This window comes from Hemiscyllium ocellatum, chromosome 5 (assembly GCF_020745735.1).
Source record: "Hemiscyllium ocellatum isolate sHemOce1 chromosome 5, sHemOce1.pat.X.cur, whole genome shotgun sequence".
Lineage (NCBI taxonomy): Eukaryota > Metazoa > Chordata > Chondrichthyes > Orectolobiformes > Hemiscylliidae > Hemiscyllium > Hemiscyllium ocellatum.
Window position 1 is genome coordinate 92823257 of NC_083405.1, and position 13848 is coordinate 92837104.

General features: G+C 40.3%; 1 protein-coding gene across 8 annotated transcripts in view; it reads left to right on the forward strand.

Moving 5' to 3' along the window:
* The window catches only part of mllt10 (MLLT10 histone lysine methyltransferase DOT1L cofactor), a 454712-nt gene that overhangs the window by 110582 nt on the left and 330282 nt on the right, over positions 1-13848 (forward strand). For all 8 annotated transcript variants that reach the window (XM_060824984.1, XM_060824989.1, XM_060824988.1 and 5 more), the window contains 2 exons: positions 6048-6143; positions 7290-7554. In XM_060824984.1, the coding sequence (XP_060680967.1) occupies positions 6048-6143; positions 7290-7554 (361 nt within the window). The remainder of the gene's footprint in view (positions 1-6047; positions 6144-7289; positions 7555-13848) is intronic.

The following is a 13848-nucleotide window of genomic DNA, read 5'->3' on the forward strand; positions in this document are numbered from 1 at the left end:
CAGCTCAGCACTGTCCCCATGACTTGTCAGGATTTGTCCGACCTGCCTAGCTCCTTTCCACCTATCCACTCCACCCTCTCTTCCCTGACCTAATACCTTCTTCTCCTCCCCCACTTAACCATTGTACGCTATGCTACTCTCTCCCCACCCCACTGATCCAGAATCTGGTTTCCAGCATCTGCAGTCATTATGGTGGTAAAAACGATGAATATGAGTTAGGTGCAGGTTTGTGCTTTTGATAGTAGTAAAAAAAGTGTTTGGTATGCTTTCCTTTATTGGTCAAGCATTGGATATAGGAGTTGAGAGGTCATGCTGTGGCTGTACAGAACACTTTTGGAATATTGTGAGCAGTTCTGGCCTCCTATAGGAAAGATATTGTGAAATTTAAAAGGATTCAGCAAAGAGTTGCCCGGGTTGGAGGATTTAAATTATAAGGAGAGGCTGAATAGGCTTGGAGGTGTTTTCCCTGGAGCATCAGAGACTGATGGGTGACCGTTTAGAGGTTAATAAAGTCACGAGAGATGTGAATAAGGTAAATAGACAAGGTCTTTTCTCCGGGGTGAGTGAGAACTAGAGTGTATAGGTTTAGGGTGAGAGGGAAAGATTTAAAGAGGACCTAAGGGGCAGTTGTTTCATATAAAGGGTGGCATGTGTATGGGAGGAACTGCCAGAGGAAGTGGTGTAGACTGGGATAATTACAACATTTTTACAAGGCTTCTGAATGGATTTATGAATATGTAGAGTTTAGACGGATGTGGGCTAATTGCTGGCAAATGGAACTATATTAATTTAGGATATCTGGTCGGCGTGACCAAGTTGGACCGAAGGGTCTGTTTCTGTGCTGTTCGTCTCTATGACTCCATAACCTGGTCTCAAAGACAAATAGAAGTCTCCAGCAGTCAGCAGAATCTTTTTGCATTAGCAAATTACTTCAGAATTCAAACAAAATGTACCATCCCATGTGTCTGGGACAACAAATCCAAAGATGCATGAAAGGTTAACAACCATTGTTTGAAACAGTTTGTTACAACTCTTTTACTTCTCTTTTAATTTATCCCTTCACCGTTTCAATCTGTTGGTGTGAGAGAGTGATGGCTGTGATCTAGAAAGATTGGTTTTTAATCAGACATGTTAACTACACTGCCTTGTTTAGTTTTGCTGTGCTAAAGTTGGTGTATTGCTAACTTAACTTATTTTTAAGTTATAAATACTGTGTCTGATATACTTTACTTAAAGTTTGGTTAGGAACTATGGGTAATTTTGAGGGTTGTTGAATATCTCAGCACTGTGAAATTAAAACATTTGGTGTTCGCAAGTCTGATTTAGTCATGCGCTCATTGCTAACAAAGGGCTTTTGCCTGAATCATCGATTTTCCTGCTGCTCTGATACTGTCTTACCTGCTATACTTTTCCGGCTCTACACATTTGATTCTAAGCTCCAGCATCTGCAGTCCTCACTTTTTTGCCTTACTATTCCTTTGTCGTCAGTATAAATTGAACTTTTCCAGAATCTAGCAAATTTTATAAAAGTAACATGGTCACATCTTGTATCTCATTACTCACCTGTTTCATTGATGACGGCCATCAGGACTGGATAACTTGTCAGCACAATGTAATAAGAACATGGCCGTAATATAAGAATATTTAAGTTCTCTTTGTTTTTCCTAAATCTTCCTACCAATGTATAATGTTGAAGAGAGTGCAGGAGCGGTAATCTGGGGACAGTCCTTTGATTAATAGTTTTATTGCTTAAGATTTCTTTTTGACATCTTGATTTAGAAGGAGAAATCAAGAAAGATTGAAATCAAAACAGGAACATTTGGGAGCCTCTTGTAAGTGGATACTTGGCATGATTTTAGTGAAGGAATTCTACAGTTTAGTAAAAAGATGTCTGCAAGGATGCTTACATCTACCTATAGTGGAGCATTCAAAATCAAATGTGCAAGAGGCCAGAATTGAATATTTAAAAGGCTGTATTAGATTAGATTAGACTCCCTACAGTGTGGAAACAGGCCCTTTGGCCCAACAAGTTCACACCGACCCTTAGAAGAGTAACTCACCCAGTCCCATTTCTTTCTGGCTAGGGCTAATGCACCTAACACTACAGGCAATTTAGCATGGCCAATTCACCTGACCTGCACATCTTTGGACTGTGGGTGGAAACCGGAGCACCTGAAGGAAACCCACTGGGAGAATGTGCAAACTCCATGCAGACAGTCGCCCAAGGCTGGAATCGAACCTGGGATCCTGGTGCTGTGAGGCAGCAGTGCTAACCACCAAGCCACTCTGCTGTTCTGGAAGATGAGATCCAAACTGGAATGGCCTGATCATAAAGAGAGAATTGAGAAAAAGGATGAGGATTAAAATCCAGGTGCCATTGGAAGGGTCAGTTAGCACAAGTATGATCATTCCTCTCATTTGAAACAAACTAATATGGTTCAACAGAATTTTGGGAGAAAGTGAGGACTGCACATGCTGGAGATCAGAGTCAGGAATGCGGTGCTCGAAAAGCACAGCAGATCATGCAGCATCTGAGCAGTAGGAGGGCATAAGCCTTTCATCAGGAATCTTTGCATATGGTGCTGGAGGAGAATTGGAAAAAAAAATTAATTCAAGGCTGTATTAGCTAGGTCATAAATAAAAATAGTGATTGCTGGAAAAACTCAGTAGGTTTGTGAGAGAAATCAGAGTTAACGTTTTGGTTCTGTGACCCTTCCACTCTTCTGAGATCAGCATTTATTGCCCACTTCCAAAAGTCCCTGAGAAGTTGCTGGTGAGCTGCCTTGAGCTGTTGTTTTCATTGTGATATAGGTACTATTCTTCTAGTGGAAACTGAAGGGTTTTTACCAGCAACAATAAAGGAATTGTGGTGATGGTTCAGAGTCAGGAATGGTACACAGCTTGGAGGGGAATGTACAGATTGTTACAACAGAGACTTTGCTTAAGGAAGAGTGGGACTGAGTTTTAAATATTCCTAGTTGAAATGTGTTTAGCAAAGGGAGAATCAAGGGTGAGAGTTGGCAGTATTGGTTCAGGAGAACAGTGTCAGTGATGCAGAAAGAGAGATCCCGGAGGGTTTAAGGATGAAATTAATTCGTCTAGAACAAAGGCGCAAAATGGATACAATTATATTGCTTAGTGTACTCTATAAAACACTCACTGGTGGAAATGATGTAGAGGAGCAAATTTGCAAGGAAACTTCAGAAAAGACAGTAATCATAGACGAGTCATGTGGTGCTACAGTTATCCAAGTATGGATTAGGCTATTGGTACTATAGAGAGGAGTGAGGGGCAAGTAGTCTTTGATTGTGTACAAGAGAATTTTCTACAGTATGTATTCAGTTCAAACATAAAAGAAGCTTTGCTGAATCTGGTTCTTGGAATAACACGGGCTAGGTTGAGCAAGTGTCAGTTACGGAGTGTTCAATGAATCCTGATCATTGCATTATAAAGTTTAAGATGATGGTAGAAAACGAAGGGCAAGCCAATGTAAGAATAATTAACTGGGTGAGAGCTGACTTTAAGTGGGGCAAGTCAAGAGTTGGTCGGCAATTAAAGATTGGTAGGAAAAGTTCTATCTGTGTATGGGCTACTTCCAAAGAAGAGATGACTGGCACAACTGGAGTATATTCCCTCAAAAGGGAAAAGTAGAACAAATAACCTTGGAGCTTCCTGAATGTAAAAGAAAATAGATAACACAAAGAAGCACTTGTGTGTTGCTGACAGATGCCAGGGAGAAAATACAATTGAGAACCAAGTTGAAACTCAGAAAGGAGGTGAGAAAGAAAATATAAGTAGCAAAGAGGGTTTATAAGTAAAGGCTAGTAGTTAATATTAAAGGGGATTCCAAAGGCTTAAAAAACCCCCAACAATTAGGGACCAATCAGTTTAATTTCAGTGGTGAGAAGTTCCTAGAATCAAGTATTTTGGATAGAATTAGAAATCACATGGGAAAGATGGATTGTTTAGGAAGGGGCAGCAGAGATTTCTAAAAAGGAATAGTATTTGACTAACTTGCCGGAGGTTTTTGAAAAGTTAATACTTGTTGAGGATAGTGCTGTTTTGTGTATGTGAACTTTAAAAAGACATTCAATACCATTCCATATAACAGACTTGAGAAGACTTGCAGCTCGTGAAACAATCTTACCTAAAGTGAAAGATACTGTTGTGACTTGGATTTAAATTGGTTAGATCTGTTGCACCATTCAATCTGCTTCATGCATTAAAAGTAATTGTACAGAAACTGAATGATTGCCTGTCTTTTTTTCTTTCCGAGAGCTGTCTTAAACACATTTCCAATGTAATTATTTATTAAGTCATAATGGCCTCGCTGATGATTTGTTTGCCCCTTTTACTAGACAGAGTGGTTTTGTGTGTGTGTGTGTGTGTGTGTGTGTGTGTGTGTGTGTGTGTGTGTGTGTGTGTGTGTGTATAATTGCTAATATTTTAATTGTAGGCCTAACAGTTTTGTTTCAAAAACAGAAATTGCTGAAGGAGCTCAGCAGGTCTGACATCATCTGTGGAGAGAAATCAGAGTTAAAGTTCTGAGTCGAGTAGCTCTTCCTGACAAATGATGGTAGCCAGGATAATGTCAGTTTATTTGCAGAGGGTAGGGCAGGTGGAGGGTGTAAGAAGTAAATGATAGGTGGGGGTAGAGCCCAAAGAGAGAGGAGAACAGTTGGACAGATGAAGTGGATAATGATCTGGCGAGGTGGGTGAATAGCTATTAATGGGGACTGTTAGTCTGATATCACAAACTGTTAGCCACTATGTGACAACAAGGAGAAAGTGAGGACTGCAGGTACTTCAGGTCAGAGTCAAAAATTTTGGCACTGGTGTGTGGGGGTTCGGGTAAAGACATGGGAGAACTCAAGCCCTAAAGTTGTTGAACTTGATATTGAGACTAGAGGGCTGCAGGGTCTCCAAACAGAAAGTTGTTGTGTTTTTCCAGCTTATGGTGAGCTTTGCTGGAGCACTGCAGCAAGCCTGTTATAGAGATATTGGCCAGGGAGCGCAGTGGTGTATTGAAGTGGCAGGCAACTGGCAGCTCTGGGTCTTTTTTATGGGCAGAACATGGATGTTCCATGAAGCAGTCACCCAGTCTGGCTTTGTTTTTCATTGTTTCATCAATGTAGAGGAGACCACGTCATGAGCAGTGAATATAGTATATTTAAATTGTGTGAAGTGCAGGTAAAGCACTGGTTCCCCTGCAAGGTATGTTTGGGCCCTTCAATGCTGAGGAGAGAGCAAAGAAATGGACAGATGTTACACCTTTTGCGGTTTCAGGGGATGGTGCTGTAGGAGGTTGTTGGGAGTGAAGGAAGAGTGGACCAGGGTGTCTGAAGGGAACAATAACTGCAGAACGCTGACAGGGATGGGGACAGAAATGGAATATGTGCCTGGTGCTGTCATCCCACTGGAGGTGGCAGAACTGGCAGCTGATGATGACATTTGGTCTGGTCATGAAAGTACTTTTCTTCTTTACCCTCTCTGAAGGTGGGATTCAGTTCCATGGGCACAGAGAAATACATTGCACCAACTCAATTTCTGTTTTTGTTTTTGATTTACAGCATCCACCGTTTTTTTTAAAAAACAATTTAGTTTGTCTTATTGCAGAGCACAGGGTAGATGAGAGTCCCATTAGATTTTTAAACTTTGTTTGTGTTTGAAAAACAAACAAATTACATTACAGAGCCACAAGAAATAACAAATGCTGAACAAAAGTAAACTTTTGAGCTTTGTGGAGAGTCTTAAATGAGACCAGGTGAAGCAGCAGAGTCTTTGAAAGAGAAAATCCCAAAGTAGGTAGTTGATGTTATCAACTGACAATGATGGGCCTAAGGGAAGATTTGACTTAGAAGGCTTGTAAATACCTGCTAGGAGACAGGGAACCATAATGTGTCAGTATGGATGGGGCCTTCTGCAATGCAGTTTCATGTGGGATAGATACATTTGAAATGTGAAAATTCAAAATTAACTGTGAAATGTTCACAGAAGAATGTTTCAAAATTAAAAATAAATGGCTTTTCACAAAAACTTTCTTGCAGAAACAGAAGGACAGGGACAAATATAGACAACAGAAAATCAAGAAACCTTTGGATTTGTCATCTACAGTTCCATCTCTCACTGTGACAACTGAAAAGGTAAGTGTTTTAAAAAGTGGGTCATTCAGTATATTGGATTAATGATATGAAATCCCAAGTATAAACCTCGTTTTGCAATTCTTACTTGTATGGCAATGCTGGAAAATGTTTTATGGTCAGGATGTTAAACCTTCGTACAAATTTTCATGCAGTTTGCTGTGCATTTTACCCCAAATATACTCAGTAATAAATCAGGCATTTTAATTTTTCTTGCTTTTATAGACTGAAGGATTAAGGTAACTTTTGGTGGGCATTTGGTCTCGTCATAGATGTGCATATCTTTTTTTGCCCTTCTCTGAAGGTGGGGTTCAGTTCCATGGGCACAGAGAGGTACATTGTACTAACTAAATTGACTTTGTTAGATTTAAGCAGATTTCACAGGCTGAATTTCATGAATTCTTGTGGCAGGTTGGCACATGGGTTGAGGGGGCAAACTGGGTGCCACAATCTTGCTGATGTTCCAGGAAGTCTGCTGAAAGTTCTTACCCCATTGCTGGTTATCAGAGAGGCAAGCCTCATATTTGATATTTATGCTTCTGATGAAATCCAGCTCCACAGGTAATTTGAATGTCATTGTTAGGTTCTGAGATTGAAATCTTTCTCTCTTAATCAGTGAATAACTGAAAGAAAACTAATATTAGGCAGTAGTGGAAAGGTTGAAACTATAATTCCCTATCCTTATTTGAGACATTCTCCACTAATGTGTGCTAAAGCAGATAGATTTTAAAATAGTTGGGGAGTTGTGACATTCTCAATTACAGTGGCAATAATTGTAACATACATAACAATTATGTGAAGGCACAAAAGTAGTTTTAAAATTTTTAGGAATATTTGTATAATAAGGCACATCTCAAGTGATTTAAGCAGTGTTTCAATGCCTCAATATAAATTTTGTTGAATCTAGAGTAAATATGGGTCTGTGTTTTCTAATGTAACTGTTAAATTCTTAATAGCCAGCACTACTACAGTTGGTATACATAAGGTTATTGTTCTCGGGTGCATTGATAGTGCATGCATTACAAACCATGCAAACAGTCATGGGCATTGAATTATATTGGTAGCTCTGTTTCGGTTGAAGCGGTATCCGTATTAGGTTAACAATTAGGATTTTTAAGCGCTATACTTTCTTTATTCATAAATGTTTAGACTTATACAAGCAGTAGCACCGGCTTTATATCTGGATCCTTGAAGAGGTTGGAAGAAACTACTGCTCGATTTACAAATGCAAATTTCCAGGAAGTATCAACTCATCCTTCAAGTGGGAATGAAAATGCTGAGATTAAGGGCTTGGAGGTCAAAGGGAAGAAGTCAGGAGGACATGGTTCTAGTCAGAGGGGAAGGAAACCAGGCATTGGAAAAACTTCGACTTGTTCCTCTGTTCCAGCAGCATCAACAAGCCCTTTTGCACAAGGTATGCATATATTAACAAAACATTTGGCAATTTTTTCTTGTTCTGATTGGTATGTTAACATTTGTTTAAAAGCATAAAGCAGAAGAATAAAAGTATTTGCCAGCTTTCGTGCATTGGCTAATAAATTGATCACACTCAGCAATTCTATTTAGCGTAAATCAAAACCACTGATTTAGGTTTGGGCATCATGCATTTAAAGCCGTTAAAAGGAGTTATCTGATAATTTTAAAATAAATTTAGTGTTATATTGCAATACCTTTTGCTTAATTTGAATCACAGGACAATCCAGAATTATCATAAATTGAATAGGAGAAAGTGAGGACTGTAGATGCTGGGGATCAGTGTCGAGAGTGTTTTGCTGGGAAAGCACAGCAGGTCAGGCAGCATCCAAGGAGCAGGAGAATTGATGTTTCGGGCATAAGCCCTTCATCAGGATGCTGCCTGACCTGCTGTGGTTTCCTAGTATCATAAATTGACTCTATTACAGCTTGGACTGTAAGTTTTGTATAATATAAAAGAACATGATTTATGCAGTAATAATTAGAGATTAGTTAAACCAGGATGAATGTAAAATATACAATCCATCATGATCTTTGAAAAATAGTGATTTAGTTAATACGGTATGATCTAGTTTAGGGATTATGAAATTAGAATGTATCTTTAGAGAGAACTATGCATTACAGAGCACAAAGTTAAAATGCTGGTTAATTAAAGGTGTGTCACAGATAATTGTTTGGAGCAATGTAAGATGAATTCAGATTCTGTAAGAAGCATATTGTCAAAACATTGCATGTAAACCATCTTCAGTTCCGTTTTTATTTTGGTAAAGGTACTTGACAAGACTGCACTTGCAATAATATTCTAAAAGATGGAGCTGCTGTAACCATCGCTTCATAATTTGTATGACTGCATCAATTAAGCAAGACCAAAGACAATTTCATGTACCTGTGCAAAGCAAATCCCAACAAGCATGTGAACTACAAAATCCTTGGGAATTTCAAGGCAAAATAAGCTGGGTTTTGCTGTGTGCACGTGGAAGAGTGTGTGTGGCGGGGTATAAAGAGGGGAGAAAAAGTTGTATTTGAGAAGGGGCAGTGAGTTTGTAGTCTTCTGACCAGCATATAGCATACTGGTTATACGTTGGTCTTCAAATTTCAAGATTAAAGTTTAAAAATGAAAGTACTGACATTTGAGTAACCTGAGTTTCCACAGCATTCTAACTTGACTGAATCAAGCACGCTGCAAAACCAAATGAATGATATGGTAGTTAGGATATTTTTTCTCATTCCTTCTCTGGAACAGGGTGTTGAAATAAATACTGTTCACTCAAAAAATCCAACTGTGAAACAGAAAAGCTTTTAGTGATTATTTAACCTTATTTTTGTTCTAAAAATGTATTTCAGCACTCTGAACGACAAAATTAACACCTGTTTTCAAAATTTGAAGTTTTCGTTCTGTTGTTTCTGACAATGGTTCTGTTTTCTACAGCTAAATTTTCAGGTTATAGGGTACGGGGAAGTGACAGTAATCTGATCCTCGGTTCTGACTGTTTTCACATAATTTCCCAAAGAATAAAATTATGTGAAGTATATGCATTGCAGGGTCATGGAGTCATACCATTCGGCTCAAATTGCCTGTGCCGAATGGGTTTCCTAAATTAGCTAGTCTTGATCGGCCTGTATTCCTCTAAATCTTTCCTATCCATGTGCCTGTCCAAATGTCTATTAAGTGTTGTAGTTGTAATCTCTACCACTTCCTCTGGCAACTTCTTCCATAAATGCACCACCCTGTGTGGGGAAAATGTTGCCTTTCAGGTCCCTTTTAAATCTTTACCCTCTCACCTTAAACTTACGCCCTCTTGTTTTGGAATCCCCCATCCTGTGGAAAAGACCTTGGCTATTCACCTTATCTGTGCTTCTCATGATTTAATAAACCTTTTTAAGGTCACCGTTCAGCTTCCTACACTCCAAGGATAAAGGTCCCAGTATATCCAGTCTTTCCTGATAATTCAAACCCTCCAGTCTCGACAACATCCTCATAAATCTTTTTTGCACCCTTACCATTTTAATAACTTGCATCCTATAGCAGGTGACCAGAATTATAAACAGTACTCCGAATGTGGCCTTACCAATGTCTTATACGGTCATAACATGATGTGCCAACTCTTGTACTCCATGCTCTGACTATTGAAGGAAAGTGTGCCAAATACCATCTTCACCACCCTATCTACGCGTCATGCACTTTGAAGGAACTGAACCCTTATGTTTCTCTGACAGTACTCCCTATAGTCCTACCATTAACTGTGTAACAAATGGTTAGTGTTACCAAAATGTAACCTTTCGCTTTTACCTGAATTAAACTCCATCTGCCATTCCTTGGCCCACTGGCCCAGTTGATCAAGATTCCATTGTAGTCTTAGAAAACTGTCTTCACTGTCCACTGTACCACAAATTTTGGTTTCATCTACAAACTTAGTAACCATGCCTCCTATATTCTCCTCCAAATCGTGTATATAAATGATAAAATGATGTTTGTGGCACACTGCTGATCATAGGCCTCCAGTCTGAACACCAGCTCTCTACCAGCAGCCTTTGCTGCTCTGCTTTCATCTATCTTCTTGGTCAACTCTTGAGAAAAAAACCTCAAGTTTGAGAGACATAATTTCCCATGCTCAAAGCCATGCTGCCTATCCCTGATCAGTCCTTGTGTTTCCAAATCCTGTGTCTTAGAATCCCTGGCAGGAGTTTCTGGGAGTAATTCAGGAGACGCAGCAGAGATTCATCCTGAGGAAAAGGAAACTTGGTACAGGGAGGATGAGGCAACTATGGTTGACAGGGGAAGTCAGGGATAGCATAAAAGCAAAAGAGAATGCATAATGTGGCAAAGGGCAGTGGGAAACCAGAGGATTGGGAAGCTTACAAAGACCGAGAGAGGGCAACAAGAAAAATTGAGGGAGATGATTAAATATGAAGGTAAGCTAGCCAGTAACATAAAGGAAGACAGTAAGAGTTCCCTTAAATATATAAAGGGCAAAAGTGGACATTGGACTGCTGGAAAATGACGCTGGAGAGGAATGTGGGAACAAGGGATTGGCTGAGAAACTGAATAATTACTTTTGAGTCAATCTTCACAAGGAAGGACACTAGTAATATCCGAAAAATTCAAGCTGAGTATGGTGGCCATCATCAAAGATAGAAAACTGAATAGCCTGAAAGGTGGATAAGTCACCTGGAACAGATGGACTATACTCCAGAGTTCTATGGGAGATAGCTGAAGAGATAGTGGAGGCATTAATGGTGATCTTTCAGGAATTGGTAGAATTGGGGCGGTCCCAGACATCTGGAAAATCACTAACGTGACAGCCCTGTTTAAAAAGGGAGTAAGGCAAAAGATGGAAAATTACAGACCGATTAGCTTAACCTCAGTCATGAGTAACATCCTGAAGTCGACTGTGAAGGATGAGATTTCTGAATACTTGGAAGTGTTGGTAAAATAGGGCAAAGTCAGCATGGTTTCATCAAGGGGAGGTCATGTCTGACAAATCTGCTAGAATTCTTTGAGGAAGTAACAAGCAGGTTAGACCAATGAGAGCCAATGGACATTATCTACCTGGACTTCAAGAAGGCCTTTGACAAGGGGCTGCACAGGAAGCTACTGAGTAAGATAAGGGCCCCTGGTGTTAAAGGCAAGGTGCTCACATGGATAGAAGCTTCGTTGTCTGGCAGAAAGCAGAGAGTGGGGGAAAAAGGGTCCTTCTTAGGATGGTAGCTAATGACAAATGATGTTCCACAAAGCTCAATGTTGGGACTTAACTTTTCACTTTATACATTAACAATCTAGATTAAGGAACTGAGGGCATTCTGGCTAAGTTTGCAGATGATATGAAGATAGTTGGAGGGACAAGTAGCATTGAAGAGGCAGGGAGGCTTCAGAAGGATTTTGCACATTCTCCGTGTCTGCGTGGGTTTCCTCTGGGTGCTCTGGCTTCCTCCCACAGTCCAAAAATGTGCAGGTGAGGTAAATTGGCCATGCTAAGTTGCCCGTAGTGTTAGGTGAAGGGGTAAATGTAGGGGAATGAGTTTGGGTGGGTTGCGCTTCGGGTCAATGTGGACCTGTTGGGCCGAAGGGCCTGTTTCCACAGTAAGTAATCTGATCTAATTTGGACAGGTTAGGAGAGTGGGCAAAGAAGTGGCTCATTAGGGATAGTCAACATGGCTTTGTGCATGAAAAATCATGTCTCTCAAACTTGATTGAGTTTTTTGAAGAAGTATCAAATAGGATTGATGAGAGCAAAGAGGCAAATGCGATCTATATATTCAGTAAAGTGTTCAACAAGTACTTTATGGGAGACTGGTTAGCAAGGTTAGATCTCATGGAATACAGAGAGAATTAGCCATTTGGATACAGAACTGGCTCAAAGGTAGAAGACAGACGGTGGTGGTTGAAGGTTGTTTTTCAGACTGAAGGCTTGTGACCAGTGGTGTGCCACAAGGATCAGTGCTGAGTCCACTGCTTTTCCTCATTTATACAAATGATTTGAATGGAACGTAGGAGGTATAGTTAGTAAGTTTGCAGATGACACCAAAATTGGAGGTGTAGTGGATGGCGAAGAAAGTTACCTCAGTAGAGTACAATGGGATCTTGATCAGATGAACCATGGGCTGAGAAGTGGCAGATGGAGTTTAATTTAGATAAATGTAAGTTGCTGCATTTTGGAAAGGCAAATCTTAGCAGGACTTATACACCTAATGGTAAGATTCTGGGGAGTATTGCTGAACAAAGAGACCTTCAAGTGCAAGTTCATAGTTCCTTGAAAGTAGAGTCACAGGTGGATAGGATGGTGAAGAATGCATTCAGTATGCTTTCCTTTATTGGTCAGGGTATTGAGTATAGGGGTTGGGAGGTCATTTTGGGGCTGTACAGGACTTTGGTTAGGCCACTTTGGAATATTGCGTGCAGTTCTGGTCTCCATCCTATGGAAAGGATGTTGTGAATCTTGAAACAGTTTAGAAAAGATTATAAAGGTGTTGCTCAGGTTGGAGAATTTGAGCTAAACGAAGAGGCTGAATAGGCTGGGGCTGTTTTCCCTGGAGCATTGGAGACTGTGGGATGACCTTATAGAGATTTATAAAATCATGAGGGGATAGGATAAGTAGGCAAAGTATTTTCCCTGGGTGGGGGAGTCCAGTCCTGGGGGGCCTAGATTTAGGGTGAGAGGGGAAAGATACAAAAGGACCTAAGGGGCAACGTTTTCTCACAGGATGGTGTGTGTTTGGAATGAACTGGTGGAGGCTAGTTCAATGCAACATTTAAAAGGCATCTGGATGGGTGTACAAATAGGAAGGGATTCGAGGGATATGGACCCAAGTGCTAGAAGTTGGAAGTAGATTAGGTGAAGATATCTGGTCAGCATGGATGAGTTGGACAGAAGGGTATGTTAGAGTGCTGTACATCTGTGACTCTGGGTCAGTACTCAATAGAATTTAAAAGGATGAAGATGATCTAATTGAAACATACAGAATACTGACAGGTCTGGACTGAGTAGATGTTGGGAAGATGCTTCCATTGGTATGAGAGACTAGGACCTAATGGCACAGTGTTAGAGTCAAGGGAAGATGTTTTAGAATGGAAATAATGAGAAACCTCTTCAGTCAGAATTCACTGGATTCATTTGGAATTCACTGCCACAGCAGGCTGTGGAGGCCAGGTCATTGAGAGTATTTAAGGTTCTTGAGTGTCAAGGGTTACAGGGAGAAAGCAGGAGGATGGGGTTGAGAAACTTATCAGCCATGATTGAATGGCAGAGCAGACTGAATGGCCTAATTTCTGTTCCTGTGTTTTATGGACTTGTGATCTTCCAACAGCTTATGCACCACTGAGACTCACTGTTCTGTAGTTCCCTGATTTTTCTTTGCAGCCTTTCTGAAATAGTCGCACAACATTAGCCACCCTCCAGTTTTCCTGTACCTCAGCCATTGCTGTCAATGAGATAAGTATCTCTACTTGGTGGCTTATAGTTTCTTCCCTAGCTTTTCTTAATGTAGTGGAATATAATTATGTCCTGGGGATTTATCTAATTAAAGATCTCTGGCACCATTTCTTCTTTTATAATCTGGATTGTTTTCAAGACAGCACTATTTATTTCCCCAAGTTACCTCGCTTCCATGTCTATCAAATTCTGATGTGAAGTATTCATTGAGTATCTCCCAGCTTCTGTGGTTCTACACATAGATGGCCTCATTGATCCAAAGCTATTTCACGTCCCATTTTGCCCTCCTGATTTCCTCCTTAAAC